The sequence below is a fragment of the Temnothorax americanus genome, unplaced genomic scaffold, assembly GCF_048541705.1.
Source record: "Temnothorax americanus isolate GAGA-0224 unplaced genomic scaffold, ASM4854170v1 Scaffold11, whole genome shotgun sequence".
NCBI lineage: Eukaryota > Metazoa > Arthropoda > Insecta > Hymenoptera > Formicidae > Temnothorax > Temnothorax americanus.
This window is the reverse complement of record NW_027509242.1, coordinates 3,119,563-3,140,202: the sequence shown is the minus strand read 5'-3', so window position 1 is coordinate 3,140,202 and position 20,640 is coordinate 3,119,563. Positions and strand designations below refer to the sequence as shown.

The following is a 20,640-nucleotide window of genomic DNA, read 5'->3' as shown; positions in this document are numbered from 1 at the left end:
CTCTTCGGTTATTCGTCGCGATGGTCAAGTAAAGAAGCAGAAAAATGTTCTTTGAAACACTAACTACTAATTGTGATTGGAAATTTCTGCGACAAAGTCAAATCATCTCGGTGTGAAAATTTTCCCGAGTGTCGGCAGTCGGAGGCGCGACAGTTTTAGTCTGCAGCTATAAAAATGTTATAAAAATAAATTTCTGAAAAATAAGGCTCTCAAGGAATATATCCTATCGTTTAAATTTGATTGTATAAGATAAGAATTAATCTTCTAAATGACGTTAAAAGTTTCTAAGTTGCAGGTAATGGAGAGAATTTTCACACACGCACACACAAACCGAGTCTCACGGGACGCAAATGTAACATCATATTGTTCTCTGAAATTCAAAACGCTGCTGCTGCAAAAAAAACCACTTATCCGCGTTTAAGCTAGGACGACGCGTTTTGGGAGAGTCTCATTCTGTATAATATTTCGTTCGCAAAGACGATTAAAGGTACGTTTATCTGAGTATTAGAAAGCGTACCGGAAGCGCACGCCGGATTAAGCGACGACGCAAAATTGCGCGCATCCCCCCCAAAGTGCGGTACGAAATGTCGGATGAAATGCGGGAAGGGGAAATAAGCGGGGCGCCGATGAGGAGAGAGAGGACGGAAAAGACTCTGGAGACACTGGAAACGCGTAGTTCGAGGGGATGAAACGCGGCGCCAGGGGCAACTGACGCGTCTGATGAGCTCCCTGTCTCCCCCGCCTCTCTCCGCTGTCCGATCCAGCTTCTCCCATCCTCTCTCTCCGCAAGCTTCTTGCTCACCCTCTTTCCTTACTTAAACCACCTTCCTTTTAACCCTCCAGCGATCACTTTGCGCCCTCCGTGTGCCATCCCTCTTCTGCTGCTCGCAGGTTCCGAGATCCTCAGCTTTTCCCACTGTTCGGTTTCCCATGTTACTCCGTTCTCTCTGTCTGTCCCCTTTACTCTCCATCGTTTCGAATTTAATTGTTACGCACGAATTGCGAATTTGTTAAACGCTGACGAATGCTTTGCTATGCCTCGCGTGTCTCTTCGTTCAGATTAACGAAAGAGTTCTGGATAACCGAATTGCAATTGACATTGACAAATCACGACGGAAAATTATTAAATATATTAATTATATACATATATATAAAACATATAATTTTTACAATTCTTATTAATTTTCCGTATTAAAAAAAAAATGACGTAGCAAGATTATAAATAAGACCCTACACCCGACTCTTCGATATTTGGAGGAAAGCGTAATGTAATATTTAAATCCCAACTCGATCGTTGTTGCTTAAACGTCTGCGCTAATTCGGCCACTTAAGCGCAACTTAATACGGATATTTATTACTGTGCCATTTAAATGTTTAACTACGAACCGAGGGAGAGCGCGCGATATCCTCAAACACCTAGTATAGGCGTCGGTGGGCGCGCGCGCGCGACTGCATCCTCCATTAAACTTACTTTACGGTATTAAGGATGTTCCGTCCGCGAGGCAGGACGTCTCCGAGCCGAGCCAATTTCCTTTCGTCGCCCGAGGCGCGCGGAACCTGCCCCCCCCCCCCCTCGTTCCCCCGTAGTCGGTGAACGAGCGACCGTGCTCCCGACAACGATGGAAATGGCATCGAGCTACGGAAGGGCTGCAGGATCGAATTAATTAAGACCGCTGCGCGCGCCCGCCCGTGGCGAGATTCGTGGATCTCCGAGATACTCTCCTGGAGATGCTTTTTACGATCGTCGCGAAACGACGCAACGATCGATAAATTAAGCGCGCGCGCGCGCGATCTCGTCAACGTGAGGAAAGTAGGATCCTTTCGGGACGAACGAATCAACTTAACATATATTGTAAATTCTTTTTATCGTAATCGTCATATCGAGATCTTCACGCTCATTTCGATCTTTAAGTGCAGCAATTTGACGTAGGATAAGAAGGGGCTACTTGAGCGCGGTTAAAAAAAATCGAATAAAAAATTTTCAAGACAGAGAAGAGCTTTTTGTCTTGAACATTTTTTATCCGATTTTTTCTTCAACTGACTCAAATAGCCCTTCCTTACTCTAGCTTGAATATGCGACACCTATATATAATGGTTTGGAATGGAATTTGTTATCGTTATTACGTTGATTTAACGCGCGGCAAATCCCTAAAAATATATGGACAAATTTTGCGCGGCCGTTCCGACTCTAATTAATTTTAACTGCGGCGATGTGTGTTTCGGTGGCTCACGATAATCCCCTAAATATCTTCCATCGCGATAAATTTCAAACTTATATACAGCCGATAACGCACGATCCTATTTCTCTTTTCGGCGAGACACGATTCGCTCGTTCGATTTTGCCGCGAACGGCGCGCAAGTTACGAAAAGCGCGAAATAACCCGGACAATTAATTCGCAATTCGTGTTGCGCGAGCGTAAGGAAAGGGGGGTGGGGGGGAGGGGGGACGGAGAGGCCGCGATCTCTCGACTGCACCTCGCCAAGTCCGACCTTTTTAACCCTTCCCTCGACTTCCTCCCCCGATGCAACCGCCCCTCCCCGCCTCCCCCTCCCGCCGGCGCACCTCCCCCGTTCCCTCCGACCCTTCCCGCGCCGCTTGCGAGCTGCTTTACAGCCCCTGTTTAACCACCTGTTACGCCGAGAGACTCGCGCCGAACTTCCGCGCTTTTCTTTTTCGCGAAACACGCGAGCACCACCCACAGCATCAGCCTGTCGCACCCCCTTCGCCCGCCGCCGCCGTCGTCGTCGTCGTCGTCGTCACCGCCGCCGCCACCGTGGTGGTGAAATCCGTCAGCATTTGTCCCCCTCGCGATCACCCTCTCGCGACGCGCCCTCGTCGCGGTTCGACGACGCCGCGAAATGTCGCGATTATAAACGCGTGGGATTCCGCGCTTCGCGGTGTCCAGGTGTTCCCGTCCCTCGTCGCGCTATATTGATTGTCGCGTATAACTGTATTTTTCGAAAGTTCAAAGTTCGCGACCGACGGCAGCAGACTCTCCGGCAGTCGCCAATTACTGTCGATCCATACCGCCATCGAACTGTCCGCCGCCGTCGTCGCCCACCGTGGGTTGTCGATGACGGGATTTCATTCTCGAGAAATACCTCGAGTCTCTTAATTCCTCGCCTTTTTGTCACCCCGGCGGTACATTGAGTATTGATCGTGGCTCGCGCGAGGAACGTCTTCGGTGATAACCCTCGTCAACCAAAGCTCTCGCTCGTCGACGTGGGAAATACCGAAAAATTAGTATCGGACTTTGAGCCGCCTTAGAACGAGCTCGAAACGAGATCCCCTTCGTAAAGTCTTTAGCTTCACGAGGCGGCAGAATTCTACACCTTTTCTCAAAAATGAAATACGTTAACATTTCTCGCGCAATGTAAAGTGACGAATTATGTCGACGAGGGCGCGAGTCTCGGCCATTCTTTAAACATATCGGGGAATGTACATTCTCTTCGACATCTCCCAGAAAGTTACATTTTGCATGGCGCTCAACGAGGAGCTAGAAACGCGTTTGCTAAATATGAAACACACGCGCACCGTATAACTTTAGTTCTCTAGTTTATTACTAAAATTTCTCGCGAGTAAATAAGGCTCGGAGGAATTAATAGTTTCTGTTACAAACGCGTCGCTTGTAAATCCGAGATAAATTTTAGGGTCAATTCCAATTTTATTTAAATTCGTGTGTTATTAGGTATTATAGAAATTGTATAAAGATATACGAAATCCCGGCGTTGTCTATATCGCGTTTCATGCAGAAAACGAAGAAATCTATAAAATTCGCTGTAAATAATAACTCGATATAATTGTTAATCGTTAATCGTTACAAGAGAGATTCCTGCCGAGTTCGATGCTTCCCTTCCTCTCAATTCTTGCATTATTTAAATCGACGTCGGAATCAACCTGAATTAACACTAATTCACAAAGTCGATCTCATTAAATGCGAATCTTTTTCGCGGATAGGTCAGTCTCGTTGGTTGAACTCGTACGCACGATTGATAGGACCCGTGTCGCGAGGATATCGCGGGGCGCAATAATTTCGTCGACAGACTGCTCGCAGGCTCGGTCTGGCCTGTGCAAATTTGAGGTGCAACTACCGCCGAAAGGGTTCTCTGCTCGCAATATCTGAATTTCAAAGAGAGCCGCGTATTTCGAGGATATTGAAAATCCACGGGCGGGCAGAGTTGCAGAAATGGCGAAACGACTGTTCCTTGATCTCCGCAAAGAAATAGATATATAGGCAAATTGAGACAGCGAGCGCGCGCACAAGAGAGAGAGAGAGAGAGAGAGAGAGAGAGAGAGAGAGAGAGAAATAGCGAGTCGAAAGGAGCGTCACGTAAAAATGCACGGCGACTCGACCAGCGGAGAGGAATATCCGAAAAGAACGCCGGAAGACGAAGAATCTTTGACGATACCCAAAAGGACATCGCGAAAGTCGATGTCCGACGCGCAATCCGATATATCTGCACCAGATACAAATTCTGACACGCTCTGCAAAGCGCTATATATTTCTCAGCGTAAACTCCTCCGTGGAAATTATATTGCTACATTGGAACACAGGAGGAAACGCGGAATACAGAGATTGTATTACGAAATGAAATGCATTGAGAAAATATTTCGCGATTTAGCAGAACACGCACACACACGTCATACAAAATTATTGTACCTATAATCGTAGCTTAGTGCGATAATAATCTTGTGTTTAGCATAAACTGTTTTCATTATATATGTGATTCATACCTTCAGAGAGATAGAAAGATCTTCGACACGAAATCTCAGATTTTTATGCCACGATTAAATAATGATGATACGTACGCCGTTTGCTCTAAGACAACGCGCTGGTTTAAAAGATCCTTTATCTGTTAACAATAATTATATATAAAATTTTCGACAGACAGATATGAAATTGTTATTATCAAAGTTATGCGTGGATGAAATATTTTTTACATATCGTTTTATTAATTTATTTTAAGTTCCTTTTTTTTATACGTATATAAAATATATATAAAATGTAGAAATATATATATATATATATATATTTGTACATATGTATCAATGCCTAACTCCCTAAACTGTATTACCAATCAAAATTACATGCATACAAAGAATCTCAAGCGAGACATCATAAAGATAGAAATCTTAACAGTGTTTGAAAAATATCACATGTTGGTACAGAAGATATCTGGAAGATATCATATTATAAAAAAATGTCTTCTAATATAATTTTAGAGATATTAACAATTTTAAAATTTCTCTTGAACAACTTTAAAACATTACAATATATTCTCTCTAATCTAAATAATAAGATATCACGATACCCACTATATATTTTGTTTTGAATACTTATTTTGCTAATTATTGATACTTTAATTACGTTTTGAAATTCAAAATATTCCAATTACTTTAAAATATATATATCCATCTATAATAAACTTATCTCATTTTTAATTAATCATTTCTTCTTAATATATTTTGTATTTTTTGAACACGTCGGTAGTTTCGCCATATTTGGTCTTAATGACGCTGGCCAATCGGTACAAAACTAAGGATGACAAGACTTTTGATGCAGAAGTAGCGCATCTACAAACACACAATCCTTTGTTGTCAAACTTCGATGTAAACTGTACACATAACCTTTCGGCATAACCGTTAAACCGTTTCTTCGTTGTATTTCTGCTCAATTTTGTAACAGAGAAGTGATAATAGATATTTAATGCTGAATATAAAAGTTATTAACAAGTATGGCCGGTTTGGATTTAATACAGACATACTCTTCCGACTCAGACGAAGACCAGCATGATGAGAAAGGAAAAGATGATCATAAAATTGTAAACAAGTACATAAATTACATTACTTATTCTGGATTACAATATTTAATAATCGTTACTTTTTTCTGAAAGCTCTTTTTTTTCACGACAAAAAACAATGCTTGGAATAATCATGAAAGTTCTACAATTCTTAAATTTGAGTTTGGTGAGGTTAAAGCATTTTGTTTACATGTATTTAATGATAACAGAACTTTTAACTGAACTTCTTTTGCACAGTTCATCTTTTCTCTTTTTCTTCCCGACAAAGAAATTTAGCTAAAAGATCAGGCCTAATATGCTTTGTTGATATAATTATTAACAGACAATTTAAAATTTGATTATGTATTGTAGAATATGATGTAAAAGTTACGCTTCCTTTAAATATCGATACATATGCAAGAACAAAAAATAATATTGCATACATATATATTTTTGGTTAAATGTTTTGGATAAATTTGCAGGCTAGTCTTACCTGAGAGTATTTTATCGTGGAAAGGAGTTACGTATAATGAAGATGTGGTCGATGATCCACTGGATCACGACGGACGGACACGAAGCTTTAAACATGAGCGTGGTAATTGGGCAACTCTGATTTACATAAACTGTAAGGATTTCGATTTCACGCACAAGATATCGTTATTAATTTGCATCCTGTATTAAGTAGCATAGATCAAGAAAAAAAATTCTTTGTTTAATATTAAATAATCAATATATATATATATATATATATATATATATATATATATTAGGATTAATAAAAAGATCAAATTGATTTCAGATACACCCAGTGGTTGTCTCCACACTTGGATGAACGCCGTGTTAGATAAACTGCCTGTCCAAGGCAATGTCGTATCTAGTCCTCATATTAGTCTCAGTCGTACATTGATTTTAAAGTTCCATTGGATTGAATCGTTCGTCGAAGGCATGAAGCTGTTGTGTCGTAGATCTAATAAATTCGCCATTCAACTCACGGACGTAAGGGTATACTGCAATGAAGAGAAAACTCGCACATTCCTCGGAATTTATTGTCAGGATGAAAATGGAATGTTGAAGTGCCTAACTGAAGCTCTTGACAATTTATCAGCTGGATATCAGTTGCCGTCGTTTTATAAGGTACTTTTGTTATTAAATGCATCACATTTATTATGAAATAGGTGACAGATTTTATAATTTGCATTTGTATAAGATTCTTCAATCGTTGCATGATCACTTCAGAAATATGAAATATATGAATCACGACTTAATATGATCGCAATAAAAGATCAGGACATAAGTATAATATATATATTTCTTATATACAGGATACTTCATATCACATTAGTTTCTTCTGGTGCCTTGGAGACAAGCGAGCTTATTTAAAAGAAATTCTGCCGTCTCTCACTAGCAGTTTAAATGATTTTCTAGTAGAAAATATGGAAGACGCTTACGTGCATGTCAATGAGATACAATGCAAAATTGGAAATAAATGTTATAACTTTGAACTAAAATAACAAATTGTATAAACTAGGCTATAAAATCTATCTTGGGAAATTGTACAGCGTTTATCGTCACAAAGTAAAACTGTCAATTGCTTCGCTCAATTGATTGAACCTATCAATTTTTTACCGAGCTTTAAAAAAATCGTAAAGAAACTTATTTAATAACTTACAAATTGTAATAGTATTGCTCTTATGAATATCGTATTGTGAGATATAAATTATTTTGGTTTAAAAGCACATCCACACGTTTGTAGGATATATATATATATTTTTTTTTTAATAAATTATTTCTCGCATATAACTATTATACATATATACAAAATATTATTTTCCATAGAAAATTATATTGATTTAAAAATCGCCAAGTTATGAGGCAATTTCGTTACAATACCCGCACGTCGCCACAATTTAATCCACGAATCACAAAAATTAGGCTCTATGCTAGCCAGTAACGTACAAACTTCAGGATTTTGTATGACCAATCCAGCCTCTGGATTACTCGCGATAGTTTTACAGCCACTAACATCGATGTAATTTAACGTGGGCTGACGACTCAACAACGCGTTTATTGACAATAAAGATACATTTATGTTCCCACTAAGTATTAATTTTAACAGTCTAGGTAATTGTCTTAGGATAATCTTTACGTCAGAGTCTGTTACATCACAGAACGAAAGATCTAGCGATTCTAAGCTCTGTGACAGAGCCACGTTGTCCAAACTTAGGATAAAACGATTGGAAGACAGAATATTAGATAAATTCAAATCAAACAGTTGCCTACTCAACAAAGAAGTCGCTGCGTCGCGATTTAATTCATTCCACGAGATATCGCAGCTCGTCAGATTGGGATTGTCGAGCGGAAGATAAAAATCCTCCAGCATACAGTAACGTAAGTTAAGGGTTTGTAGGTATCTCAAGGGCGCAATTAGCTTTCGGAGGATGCCATGGCTCTCGGAGCTCAACGGATTATAACTCAGATCTAGAACTCTTAACTGTGAAGGCAACGAGCTTAGTTGGCGTAAACAGGCGAAGTCGATGTCACAGCCTTTTAAATAGAGCTCCTGCAGAGACGACAGATTCGAGAGACATCGTTGTAAGTGTATTCCCGCTTTCAGTAGCACAGTGCCAGACAATTGTAACAGTTTGATATTCTTTTCGTACTCTAAGGTTTTTAACAACGGTACAAGTAATTGTTTATCGATATCGTCAGGTTTCACGCGAAATACCGACGTATTTTCGCAGGATTTCAAGCACTTCAGCATGACCTCGCAAGGGGCCGAATTACGAGTGGAACAGATGGTCTTGTATCGCTCGACGATGGGTGGGACCTGCAACTCGGCTATCTCGCATTCCAATTTGCCGTTCTCTCTCGCGATTTTCAGAATACTCTCCTTCGTTACGACAGTCCCATTTGTGGGCTGCAACAGCAATTTAACTGTACAACCGGTCTCGTCGTAGAACATGCGTTCGGTAGTACTTTTGATGCATGTCAGAAACTCCGTCTCGTCCTCGCAAACCACTACTTTTACATCGAACACTCTTTCTTTGACAGACATACGTAAATGTACGTGATGTTCTTTGTCATGCTGTTTCGAGCTTGTTGTAGTACGCGGAGGTGATTGCGGATGAGCCACTGGGGATGGCATGCGTGACACGGTGAATCCACTTGAGATCAAGGACGTCTGTTGTCGTTTCCTCCCGCTTCTTTTAGATTTTTCGAACGACTGACAAATATCAACGACAGAATCATCGTCGCTGTCTTCGCTCGTACTGAAATCGTCCTTACTTTGACACGAACCGTTCAGTTTCATTCTTTTAGCAGCGTTCTCCATATTTCCGTCGGAAGACTTCCGTTTGATCGTGGTGGTGTAATTGTTTGGCGTAGACTTTGGCGTAGACTTTCTTCTCGTCGTACCTCCGATATCGTCTTCAAGCCAATCGTCGACAAGAACTTGTTCCTCCTTCACTAAAGGCGCGACCGCATCGTTGCTGCCTTTAAACGCACTACCTAACGTGTTAATTTTATTGAAGCATCGCAAGCTCGCTATTGTTCTCTTATAAACTTCACCGGCGGATATTTCTCGAACCTCGAGCGTCTCGGACGACGCGGACCTTCTGTCCAGTATACGAACGTCGTCGGATCTCTTCCTTTTCTTCTTTACCGGAATAACAGCCGAAAGCTCTTTATACGTCGTTTCGTACTCGACTAAATCCTCGGGACTTAAATCTTTCACGCGATCCCTCCAGTCTTCCAGGCAATCCAGCACCGTATCGCCGTCGTGGGTCTTAAGCGTTACGGTCGCTCCGTGTTTCATCAAGAGCTGCATCATCGAGAAGTGTCCGCAATACGCGGCGTCGTGAAGCGGCGTTATGCCTTTGCAGGACGTACCGCCCGGATCGTTGACACACGCGCCGTGCTTCAGAAGCAGCTCCGCGATGTCCACGTAACCGTGATTAGCCGCCTCGTGAAGCGGAGTCCAACCGCAGTGATCTCGGATGTTCGTGGGATGACCGGACGACAAGAGCCTCTCGACAACATTGACGTCGCCGTTGATGCACGCCACGTGCAGCCGCGTTTCACCCTTCTCGTTCCTCTTGATCGCGGACGACGTTCCTCTCTTCGATATTCTCCTGGTGCCGACCGTACTCTTGACACTCTCCTCGGGTTCCAGATCGGACAGATCCTCTAGACAAATATCCGCGCCAATTCTATCGTTTTCCTCGGACGATACCTCGCTCTCCGTATCGCTCAGTACGTCCAACGTTAATCCCGCTTTCCGTTTCGTAGCCTCTGCCTCGTCGAATTGGCCTACGCTTTCCAGATAACTGACGAGTTCTCTTATAGCAGACTTTTGTAGTTTAACATCGTCGCTTTCGTTCGCCGAGCTCAATGCCGTAGTGTAACATTCGCGAACTTCTGTGTCAGCGGCGTTCGTCGTTGTTAATAAATCTGCTAGAAACAGCGCCGACCTGCATTTCTCTCGAGGACTGGTGCAGAGCTCCAGTTCCCTCCGCGCGAAGGGCAACGCTTCTTCGTATCGTCCCGCATCTTTGAGCGTTTGAGCCAAGCTCATCAAAGAGATACCTATTTGTTCGCCCGTTTCCTCCGCGCAGGTCAACATGTTTCGATAATATTCCACACCTTTGTCGAAGCATTGCGCGGCAACCGCCGCATCACCTAAAGTCTCGTACAATTTCTGCTTAGCCTGGACATCCGTCTCGACAAGAAGATCGTTTTCCGCTCGGCATATAGTTACAATAATCCTTAAATATTTGTCTACCTGATGATTAATGTCTTTCGGCAATCCGCTGCTCGTATATAGGGAAACTAAAACTTTACGCGTTTCAATCCACTGTCCAGTTCGCATGAACAATTCGGCCTTTATTATTTTCGCTTCGGCTCTCAGACGTGCGTCGTTTACGGTGGCCGCGGTGTCGATGTAACTTAACGCCAGCTCCAAATTGCTCTGTCGCTCGTATATAGCCGCTAGAGAAATACACGTTCGATGCAGATCTTCCTGAAAGTTGTTGGACACGCACAACGCGGTCGCTTGCTCGATCAAGCTGATCGCCTCCCGCGTCTCTTTCTGCGCTTCCAGCGTTAATCCTAAATTGAGCAACAGTCTCGCTCGCATCAACGTTCTCTCTTCCAGCTTGATTTCGGTGGCTGTTAATTTGTCGCACAGCTCCATACTCCGTACATAAGCCATCTTTGCGTTTGCCAAAGCCTCGTTGTGCTTCTGCATCTTGCCGATTAAAGTTGCCGCCTGACAGAAGTAAGTTCTGCCTAAGGTAGCGAACGCCCGCTGCTCCTCTATCAAGTTTCCCATGTCCTTGGCGCCTTCCAAGTGTAGATTCTGGTGTATCAAAGCCTGTTCGTAATCCCCCAAACTCGCGTAAACCTCTCCGATCATTCTGTGGGCAATCGCACATTTCAGCTTGTCTCGCAGTTCCTCGCAGACCCTCAGCTGCTCCGTGTACTCCCGCAGAGCTTCCTCCGGCCGTTCGTTCTCGAAATACATGTCCCCCAGGGTATTCGTGATCTCGGCCAACTGACGAAGATTGTTGTCGCGTCTGGCATGCCGCTTCTTCTTAATGAGCTTATCGATGTTCATTTCGACAATTTTCTGAGGTACATATAAAACGTCTTATTTTCCTCAAAGCCCTACAAAATATAGGTCAGTTAATTTAATTGGGAAAAAAAAAATATATCTGACGAGCATTTGAGATATCGTCACCTGTAGCTACGATGAAGATGTATGTACTTATCCTTTTGGTACGCAGAAAGATCTCAAAAGTAAATTAATCGCTCGATATTGCAGGAAGTAAATAACAAACTATTTTTGCGAATAAGAAATATATTTCAGAGGTTTTCTACAAAGCTGCCGAATCTGTCACGCCGATATCGCCTCTTGATGTTTTGGCGCCATTTTGAGCTTGAGCGTTCCAAAACCCATCGGATTTGGTCGAGACCTCTCTCGGAAAACAATCGACTTGCCACGCGAGAAACTTCTGTGCTAGGAGAGGCTGGAACATAGACGAATATAACCAATAAACTTGCGCATTGGCGGCAGCGGTTAAAAATGACTGCGTTTACACGGCTCGATTTATTTTTCGGGATCAATATTTGACATTTCTTTGATTGAATTTATTACTTGCTCCTTGTTCATCGTCTTCGCTCTTCAATAACCATTTTTCGCCGAGCCAGAAATCTTCGTCTCCTTTGTTTTTTCTCTTTCCTTTCTCTCTCTTTAATTTCTAATAATAAGTAAAGCGAAAAAACTTTAAGTAATTGTCGACGACGAAATTCCTTGTGCCATCCTAACTGCGGAGTTGTTTGCCATTGTTTAACTTTTAAAATTATTAAACACAATAGCATCTCCAGTTTTTTCATGTCAACTTCCTCTGGAATAAATAAAAATATTTATTAAAAGATTTATATTAGTCCGAATAAAATAATTACGTTACAATGCAAAGTGTAATTTTATCATGTTTTCATATAAATATTTAGTACGATTTCATATTTTCACAAAAAATTAAAACAACAAAATTATACTAAAATAATATTTCTTTTGTTCAATTTATATCCTTTTACTTCCTTTATTTCGGCCCACTTTTATATCACTGGGTTCCCCATGCAGTATATTTTACGGAAAAACAGAGATACTTCTAACCTAAGTTTTGCAATAATTTTAATTATATCTTTGTTTTTCCGTAAAATATACTTCATGGGATTGGTCCCATTCATTAGAGAGATAGATATTTTCTTATAATATTAATTATTTCTATAAACTATAATTAGTAAAATATAATTTTTAATATTTACGTATTTCCGTTTTTTTTCCTGGTATAAGAAGAAGAAACGAGAAGAAGTCGAAGAAACAAATCGTGTCTCTGTTAATCTCCGTTTCAATTGTTTCAAACGGTGCCGATGATAGAGCCATCTGTAGTGCACGAGTTTCGTGCTTTAGGGAAGTCAGGAAAGTGTCTGTTGTAAATTGTAAACCTCGGTTGTAAACAAGACGCTGCAAGGCTGCACACGCATGCACGGGAGTATGAAGATTAATTAACGTGTAGTTTGAGTTGAATTTATGAGACAAAGTTTCCCTCGAAAACGAATCGTTTCTTCGCGATTTGATCGATTTCCCTGTATCTAGCCTTAACTTGGCGAAGTCACGGGTCGACGAGGAGAAGGGCGAGATTTTGCGAAGTTTCGCGCGTTGAAGCTTCCAGGCGATATCGCGCGGCAAGGTAAATATTTTCAGAGTATAATAAAACGAACCACCCCTTACCGGACAATCAGTGCCAGATTTTTTTAAATCGAGGATAAAGTTACCGCAGATATCAGAATCAGAGTATCCGTCGAACTTTTCGTTTAAATAGGTTTTTTTCTATGACAATTGTATTTTGTGTCACGTACGAAAGGTAGAAATCTCTTGTTAATTAATAATTGATTATGATTTCAGGTTGAAACTCATCGCTGATTAAAATAGATTAGCGATTGTTTCGCGAAGATGCGAGCATAACCTCAAGGATCCCGTCTCCTTTGTACTTCCAAATAAGATTCGTCGTAAACGGTGCCAGTTGTGCGTATATTTCCTAAGGATTAAAAATGGATCAGATGCTTCCGAGTCCTGGCTTCAGCATACCGAGCATTGGTACACCTCTGCATCAACCAGAGGAGGATCAACAGATCCTGCCGAATGCTCTGCAGCAGCAGCAACAGTCGCAGCAGTTCCAGCTGCAGCAACTGCATTCGATGAGTCCTAATATGCAAAGCGGTATGCTGATGATAACAACGCCGCAAAAGAATATGCACACGTATGCTCCAACTCCAGCGTTTGCGACGCCGCAGAGTCTTATGCAGCCACAAACGCCGGTAATTCAAAGTTGAATTTACTTATGATAGAATTTGAGACTCAAGATATTAGTAGAAATTCTGAATGTTGTTTACACAATTAAAAAAGGCGAGCATTAAAGAGAGCTTGGGAACATGTAACTGAAAAAGATACAGTGTTCTCAATATATTACATTGTATTTATTTCATTGTTACTTTTTTCTTGTATTCTTCAGCAAAATATGATGTCTCCGATAGTACCACAAAATAATCAAATAGCACCGCCATCGATAGGTCCTGCGACCCCAGGGCCAATGACGCCAATGACCCCAGCTTCCGCCGACCCTGGAATATTGCCACAGTTGCAGTAAGTTTGTAAAGAAATTCGATATAATATCACGTCCGCCTCCCGTTCATAATTTTTGCTTTATTTCAGGAATATCGTGTCTACCGTTAATTTAAATTGCAAGCTTGACCTGAAGAAAATAGCGCTTCATGCTAGAAACGCTGAGTATAATCCAAAAAGGTTTGCGGCTGTTATCATGCGAATAAGAGAACCAAGAACCACCGCGCTGATATTCAGTAGCGGCAAAATGGTTTGTACCGGCGCCAAGAGTGAAGGAGATTCACGTCTTGCTGCCAGAAAGTACGCAAGGATTATCCAAAAGTTAGGTTTCCCAGTAAGTATCGTCTCAACCCGCCTCTCTCATTAAAATACAAAATAATTTATTTTTCGCAATGAAGTTTTCCTTTAAATGTAGTACTGTTTATCGATAAGACATTTAATAATGATATAAATCTGTTGTTCTTCATTTATTGATATTACGATTTGATTTAATTTAATTTAGGCGAAGTTCCTAGATTTTAAAATACAAAATATGGTCGGCAGCTGTGATGTTAAGTTTCCAATTAGACTAGAGGGTTTAGTGCTTTCTCACGGACAATTTTCATCGTACGAACCAGAACTATTTCCAGGTCTAATATATAGGATGGTCAAACCTCGAATTGTACTGCTCATATTCGTCTCAGGGAAAGTAGTATTGACAGGTGAGTGTGCTCCGTTATACATTTTATAGTAGTACGTGTGCAAAACATTTCCGGAATATAGTACAGTCTTGATTTTTTACAATTTGCAAACTTAAAAATCCAGATCTGCATAAAAGATTGAACATTTGATTACACGTTTGTGCTCGAATACTTATTACATATTTATATATGTCGTGTCAGGTGCCAAGGTACGCAAGGAAATTTATGAAGCCTTTGACAACATCTATCCAATACTGAAGAGCTTTAAAAAGCAGTGATTCTACGTAGTCTTTTTTAATAATTTAATAATTTGTTTCCAACCAAATTTATTTCTAATAGAGTATATTTTGTAATATAAAATCACATGGATGAGCAAACCATTACGTTTAATACTGTCGTTGAGTTGCATAGTGTTGTTGATCACATCTCTTTGATTATTCAATGTACAAAATGTCTCACAATGATTGGATATTCCTCTACCACAGATCTGTCCCAGTCTACACGAAATCGATTTTCAATGAAACTTGATGCATATTTTTTTTTTGTAATGAGCGTAAATAGATATTTTTGTTAACCAAACTTCGAGAGAAAAGATAGATGAAAAAATATTCCGTCCTTCACTTACGTTTTCTTGACTTTACTTCAAAATATATTTTTTACATGAATCTTAGTTACAAATATGAATGAATGTTAGAGATTAAGAATATATAGGTTATTATACACATATTGAAATAAATTTTTCAATATTAAAGAGAGATTGTCTTCAAATTGATTAAAGAAACTGTGTTTAAAAGAATATCCAGTGATTTCAGGACATAATGCATAAACCAATTGTCTCGTAGATTAAATATGATTTATAAAATGTCTGTTTTCGTCTCTTTATAGAAAATATTAATTTTTTCGATGTGTAAAAAGCAAACAGTGCGAAGGTACAACTTGTGCAATCTTGCAATGGTTTTGTTTCCATTTGCTAAACCAATTGATTAGTTGATGACAACAGAAATTCTAAAAGTACATATATAAATTAAATGCAACCAGAAGTTTCTGAACCTTCCCTTTTTGCCTTCCTTAAAGATAATGCATATATAATAATGCATATAATTCTGTATTTATATAAAATAGTGTCTTCTAGTGATCCAGTGCCTCGATTAAGATTACGCGAGTAATCAATGTGTATGCTTTATCACAATTTTAACTCTTAACAGATACTATGAATTTTCTTAAACAACATCCCTAAAAATATCACCATAATTGTGTAATAGAAAAAAATCTGCAAAATGGAATGTATATTAAAAGACTTATTGATTATATATAGTTCGTAATGTGATTATGATATATGATTCATAACTTATAATCAACAAATCTTTTAATTTGAATTTCTTTATAACACAGGATCGTGCGTATTATTATAAATACACTTTAAAGAATATTTATAGTACCTGTTGAGAGTTAATTATTATCATACATGTACACTTGGAAAATTTATTGTACACCATCGAATAATTTTCTACTGTTTAAATGCCTGGTTAAATGTTTATTAAAATTAATATACAAGTATTTCCTTTTTTTTAACAACGCATTATACTCAATATATACCTCTCTAATGTTTTCTCACCAAAATCATTTATTTTTCCATAAAATTTATTCGTTCTATCGGATAGTTATTAAAATATAAATAGTTTACTTGTGTAGTAGAATTATACAAGTGCTCATCGAATTGAAACTTCCAATTTTTGACAAAGATATTTGGAAAAAAGTAACATTTTTTGCTACTTTTAAATACAGAACATATTTGACTTACTAGAGGCTTAATATTTTTCTAAATCCATTTTGAATGGGGTTCCAATGTATATATAAGAAAAAAACTCACTCAATTAGTTTTTCAAATACATAAGCTACAATTTGTATGATTATTAGTATTATATTTAAAGATATTATTTGTTGCACATAGCATATGTTTCATAGTAATAAAACTATATACAATAAAAATACTTATTCTTTGTTCTTTGATAGACACAATAAAATGTTCGATAGAAAATCTAAAAATATATCTAATAAATAAGTGAATTACTATCTATTTTATATATGCAATACACTTAATTATTGTAGAAATAATAAGTACCAGTCCTACAAAAATGATTACGTACACATGATTGTAATAAATGATTCAAATCACGCAAAAGTGACAGTTTATAATTTTGATTTTAATCTATCTCGCAATAATCGACGTAATATTTTACCAGATGGAGTTTTTGGAATGCTATCTATAAATCTTACACCGCCTCTAAGTCGCTTAGGATTTGATACACGGTCTGGAACAAAAATATATGTACATATAGAGTAATATATGTATACATATAAATATATATTCATATGAATATATAAAAAATAACAGACACAAAATAGATATTATAATACTGCATACAAAAGATATGAAGACATTCGATGTGAATAAATTACAAAGTGGAGGGCTTTCAATTTAGGATCGCAAAAGGAAAGCTTAAAAAACTAAAGTTTAATCTTTATTTTTTTCTGATTTAATGCTATGCCATTTTTATTTAGTCTCAAGAATTTTAAGAAACAAACAAAAAATTTCAAATTCTAATAATGTTATTACATTAGTTTTATTATAGACGATACACAATGATACCGAACATTCTTACCATTAACATACTGGATTATATCTTTTTCGCAAATGTTGGAATTAGACTCCTTTACAACGAAGGCCATTGGTAACTCCCCAGTTTTTTCATTTGGTATGCCGATTACTGCCGCGTCTTGTACACCAGGATGAGTTAACAAAATCGCTTCGAGTTCAGCTGGCGGAACCTGATAGCCTTTATATTTGATGAGTTCCTTTACACGGTCAACGATGTAAAAGTAACCATCTTCGTCATAGTATCCTACATCCCCCGTATGCAACCAACCATCCTTATCAATTGTCGCTCTAGTGGATTTTTCATCGTTATAATAGCCTTTCATTATCAAATCTCCTTTGAAGCATAATTCTCCTGTGCAATTTGGCCCTAAAGCTTTATCCGTCTCGTATTCTCCAATTGGTATTACCTTCGCTGAAAGAATATCAGAGCTACATATTGCTAAAATTTGCACATTCTATTAGCTATATTGATAGAAAAATGCAAAATGTATAATAGTAGATACTAATTAAATGCGCTTTAAGTAAGATGGACACTATGTTTTCGTAATCAAGAGATTGCTACCTGATGTGCCTGGAACTAACACGCCAACGCTGCCTGGTTTTGCATTGTCATCTGGGGATCGCAGCACGGCTAAAGTAGTTTCCGTCAATCCGTAGCCTTGTTTAACTTCAGTAATATTTAATCGCTTAGCGACAGCCTTCTGAATTTCCTTCGACAACGGAGCTGCTCCACTCCTGATTAAATAACTACTTTAGTAATTGCGAAATAAACCTGATCTCTGATAGATATGAATTTTTTTATGTATCTACAAGTTTTAGCAACACAGCCCATTGCATGGAATATTAAAAGAAAACTGCTAAGGAAAGACAACTTGTTTCACGTTATTAAATTTTGTGTCTATGTAAATTGGTAAATTGTATTTATAAAAATGTCATGATTTTAATCATCAAAGTGATGATTTTGCAATATTCAAGCAGAAAAATATTTAAAATTTTTACTTCGATCTTTTTTTTGCAATTCATACAACTACTTGTAATAACGTAGAAATAGATTATATTATAATTTCACAAGTATTAAGTACCATTAATGTTCCTTTTCTTTTATCAATTTTTAGAATCTCTTCTCTAGTATCTCACTTTTTTGAATTCACGATTAAAAAAAAATCTACGCTCAACTTGCATTGACTTCTTCGTCCACTCTCTTCACCTTTGAGTTTGTAAACTGCAGTTTTCTTCCAACACATTTCTACCAGATATTTCGTATCCGACTTGTAATAGCTTACCATACTGCTTTAACAGAAGATAAATCATATTTATCCACAAGTGGATGTTTAGCCAAGAATGTCATAAGCGACGGTACCACGGGCAAGTATTGAATTTTATATTTTTCCACATGTTGTAAAAACTGCTCTTGCTCAAAGTGTGAGGACACAACAATGCAGTTCCCACGTAACAGACTGAGTATCATCAAGACGAAGGAATACGCATGAAAGAATGGGAGCAGGGCCAAAGATACAGCGTTTTCGGGAATTGTATTGCTGCTCAAATGCGTGTGTATGACTGTGGTAATATTTTTGTCCGTTAACATGACGCCTTTCGCCAGTCCCGTAGTTCCACTTGAACATAAAATTGCTGTTACATGATTAGCTACATCGACAGGAACCGCTTGGAGGGCATTTGCATCGTCATCGGATACGTTTGATATCACTCTGTACATGCTCGCCCATGATACATTACTGCTACCACGTTCAGTAAGCATCAGCACTCTCGGCGACCAATGCAACTCTTTGAATACCTTTCTCATGGTATCAAGCGCTACCGGCGTAATAAAAATAAACTTTGGCTTTGAAATGGCGAGCCCATGTTTCAACTCTCTTTCGGAATACAATGGATTTAATGGGCAGACAATAGCGCCCAGGTAAAACGCAGCACACACTGGAATACAAAATTCCAGATTGTTTTCGCCGCACACAGCCATAGTATCGTTTGTCCTCAGTCCTTCTCTTTGTAGATAAATTGCCAATTTTCGGCTGGTGTCTAAAATATGTTGGAACGTTTGCTCCTTGCCGGTGTGGGGGTTTATCTGTTGAAAAAAAATGTATCATTGCTGTAGCAGAGAGTTATACACGTACAGTAAAAATTACGTAGCAAATCTGGGATTCTAATTATTCCTTTTACACCGTATATTAATTTAAATATATCGCATATCGCGCTATGCTGACTGTACATTAATTGTAGAGAACCTAACGAGTCAATCGAACTTACCTGAGCCACGCGAGTACCGTGCGTCGCCAGTTGCATCAATAACAATTGCCCCATCGAGAAATCAAGTTCGGCAATCACTTCACCCTCACCGTGCAAAATATTTGACCGTTGCGGCATTTTGGATGGACACGAGGAGGTAACTGAGGAGGAAACCTATACTTTTTCTCACCGTTAGGACGTTAGAGTTCTCTTCAACGGTACGTTAAAGAGAATGCGAATATCGTGCACTTCGAACGGGGTGTTTACGTAATGATAAGAGCAAAACACGATAAGTATTGGTACATTCTGTTTCTTATCATTTTCTATCTCTTTCAAATAGTGGGCTTTAAGGGGATCCTAAAGTGAAGGCTGAGAACCTTCCTCGACGTCAGTATGTCAACATTTCTAATCCTGTTTTCTATGTCATATATCTATATCTGTCCTTGTCTAACGAGAGGCATCTGTCCTTGTTTCGATGGCTGCGCCATCTCTCGCTACACGCAATGTCAACCTGAATGTGTTTTTGCACGTATAAAAGTTTATTTAAACTAATCTTTTTTTCCAGGCTTTTTCAATCTTAGATCTAATTGCACGATATTGTTCTTAAATGTTGTCCCTAGGTCATGCCGGTCTAATTTTGTGGATATTTATTGTGGAATTTTTGTGTACAATACGGACTCGCAGCTAAGCAACCCGACAGAGGTCGGTAGTGTTACTCCTGTCGACCCACACGCGTCTCGCGCGCCCGGCGCCACTCCGAGACGAGATGACGATGACGAGATAATTGTAGGCGTTTTTTTTTTGTAAAGCCGGTAGTTTTATCGCGACCGCCGTTAGATGACAGCACGCATGCTATTTTCGATCAAATTACGAATAATTGTGTCTGAGTATTCGCCAGATGACACTAGTTGGATTCTAAAGGAGTGTTCGACCGAAATACGCCGAAAATAGGCCAAAAATAGGCCTGTTCCTACTGGCTGTATTTCTTTTTTCTTTAATAAAAAAAATCGATTAAACATTGCTTGATTTAATCGCGGCTATTAATTTAATCGAATTGTTTCAAAAGACAGAATTGTTTAGAGGAACATTTTTAT

The 20,640-nt window shown here is 39.1% G+C and overlaps 4 protein-coding genes and 1 long non-coding RNA gene across 10 annotated transcripts in view; 2 read left to right on the top strand and 3 right to left on the bottom strand.

Moving 5' to 3' along the window:
• Positions 1 to 20,640, bottom strand: part of LOC143907013 (uncharacterized) — a 222,245-nt gene that overhangs the window by 168,843 nt on the left and 32,762 nt on the right. The window lies entirely within an intron of this gene.
• Positions 5,588 to 7,382, top strand: LOC143905448 (U6 snRNA phosphodiesterase 1). Of its 6 annotated transcripts, none has more exons than XM_077420906.1 (4): positions 5,588 to 5,734; positions 6,264 to 6,376; positions 6,581 to 6,915; positions 7,104 to 7,382. In XM_077420906.1, the coding sequence occupies exons 1-4, from the start codon at positions 5,709 to 5,711 to the stop codon at positions 7,290 to 7,292; spliced, it is 663 nt and encodes a 220-aa protein (XP_077277032.1). In that variant the 5' UTR covers positions 5,588 to 5,708; the 3' UTR covers positions 7,293 to 7,382. The 6 variants fall into 6 exon arrangements, with proteins under 6 accessions (XP_077277032.1, XP_077276999.1, XP_077276994.1 ...); XM_077420873.1 differs by having other exon boundaries at positions 5,588 to 5,831; XM_077420868.1 differs by having other exon boundaries at positions 5,590 to 5,831; positions 6,264 to 6,406.
• Positions 7,474 to 12,691, bottom strand: LOC143905426 (tonsoku-like protein). Its single transcript, XM_077420851.1, has 4 exons — positions 12,607 to 12,691; positions 11,936 to 12,185; positions 11,519 to 11,807; positions 7,474 to 11,445 (listed from the first exon to the last, which is right to left on the bottom strand). Exon 4 carries the CDS (start codon positions 11,393 to 11,395, stop codon positions 7,622 to 7,624), a length of 3,774 nt encoding a protein of 1,257 aa, XP_077276977.1. The 5' UTR covers positions 11,396 to 11,445; positions 11,519 to 11,807; positions 11,936 to 12,185; positions 12,607 to 12,691; the 3' UTR covers positions 7,474 to 7,621.
• On the top strand, positions 12,805 to 16,218 carry Tbp (TATA binding protein). The gene is made up of 6 exons (XM_077420862.1): positions 12,805 to 13,031; positions 13,247 to 13,659; positions 13,854 to 13,984; positions 14,054 to 14,297; positions 14,466 to 14,664; positions 14,845 to 16,218. Exons 2-6 carry the CDS (start codon positions 13,393 to 13,395, stop codon positions 14,919 to 14,921), a joined length of 918 nt encoding a protein of 305 aa, XP_077276988.1. The 5' UTR covers positions 12,805 to 13,031; positions 13,247 to 13,392; the 3' UTR covers positions 14,922 to 16,218.
• LOC143905437 (luciferin 4-monooxygenase) lies at positions 16,361 to 20,269 on the bottom strand. The gene is made up of 5 exons (XM_077420856.1): positions 19,568 to 20,269; positions 18,586 to 19,385; positions 17,865 to 18,037; positions 17,307 to 17,714; positions 16,361 to 16,955 (listed from the first exon to the last, which is right to left on the bottom strand). Exons 1-5 carry the CDS (start codon positions 19,682 to 19,684, stop codon positions 16,834 to 16,836), a joined length of 1,620 nt encoding a protein of 539 aa, XP_077276982.1. The 5' UTR covers positions 19,685 to 20,269; the 3' UTR covers positions 16,361 to 16,833.

Bases quoted from the DNA above. Each gene is read 5' to 3' on its own strand.
- LOC143905448 (XM_077420868.1), top strand. From the start codon at position 5,737: ATGGCCGGTTTGGATTTAATACAGACATACTCTTCCGACTCAGACGAA. The intron at 6,407-6,580 runs GTAAGGATTTCG...AATTGATTTCAG, and splicing joins AACTCTGATTTACATAAACT to ATACACCCAGTGGTTGTCTC. The intron at 6,916-7,103 runs GTACTTTTGTTA...TCTTATATACAG, and splicing joins AGTTGCCGTCGTTTTATAAG to GATACTTCATATCACATTAG.
- LOC143905426 (XM_077420851.1), bottom strand. From the start codon at position 11,395: ATGAACATCGATAAGCTCATTAAGAAGAAGCGGCATGCCAGACGCGAC.
- Tbp (XM_077420862.1), top strand. From the start codon at position 13,393: ATGGATCAGATGCTTCCGAGTCCTGGCTTCAGCATACCGAGCATTGGT. The intron at 13,660-13,853 runs GTAATTCAAAGT...TGTATTCTTCAG, and splicing joins TTATGCAGCCACAAACGCCG to CAAAATATGATGTCTCCGAT. The intron at 14,665-14,844 runs GTGAGTGTGCTC...ATGTCGTGTCAG, and splicing joins AGGGAAAGTAGTATTGACAG to GTGCCAAGGTACGCAAGGAA.
- LOC143905437 (XM_077420856.1), bottom strand. From the start codon at position 19,684: ATGCCGCAACGGTCAAATATTTTGCACGGTGAGGGTGAAGTGATTGCC. The intron at 19,386-19,567 runs GTAAGTTCGATT...TTTTTTCAACAG, and splicing joins ACGGTACTCGCGTGGCTCAG to ATAAACCCCCACACCGGCAA. The intron at 17,715-17,864 runs GTAGCAATCTCT...ATATTCTTTCAG, and splicing joins GTTAGTTCCAGGCACATCAG to CGAAGGTAATACCAATTGGA.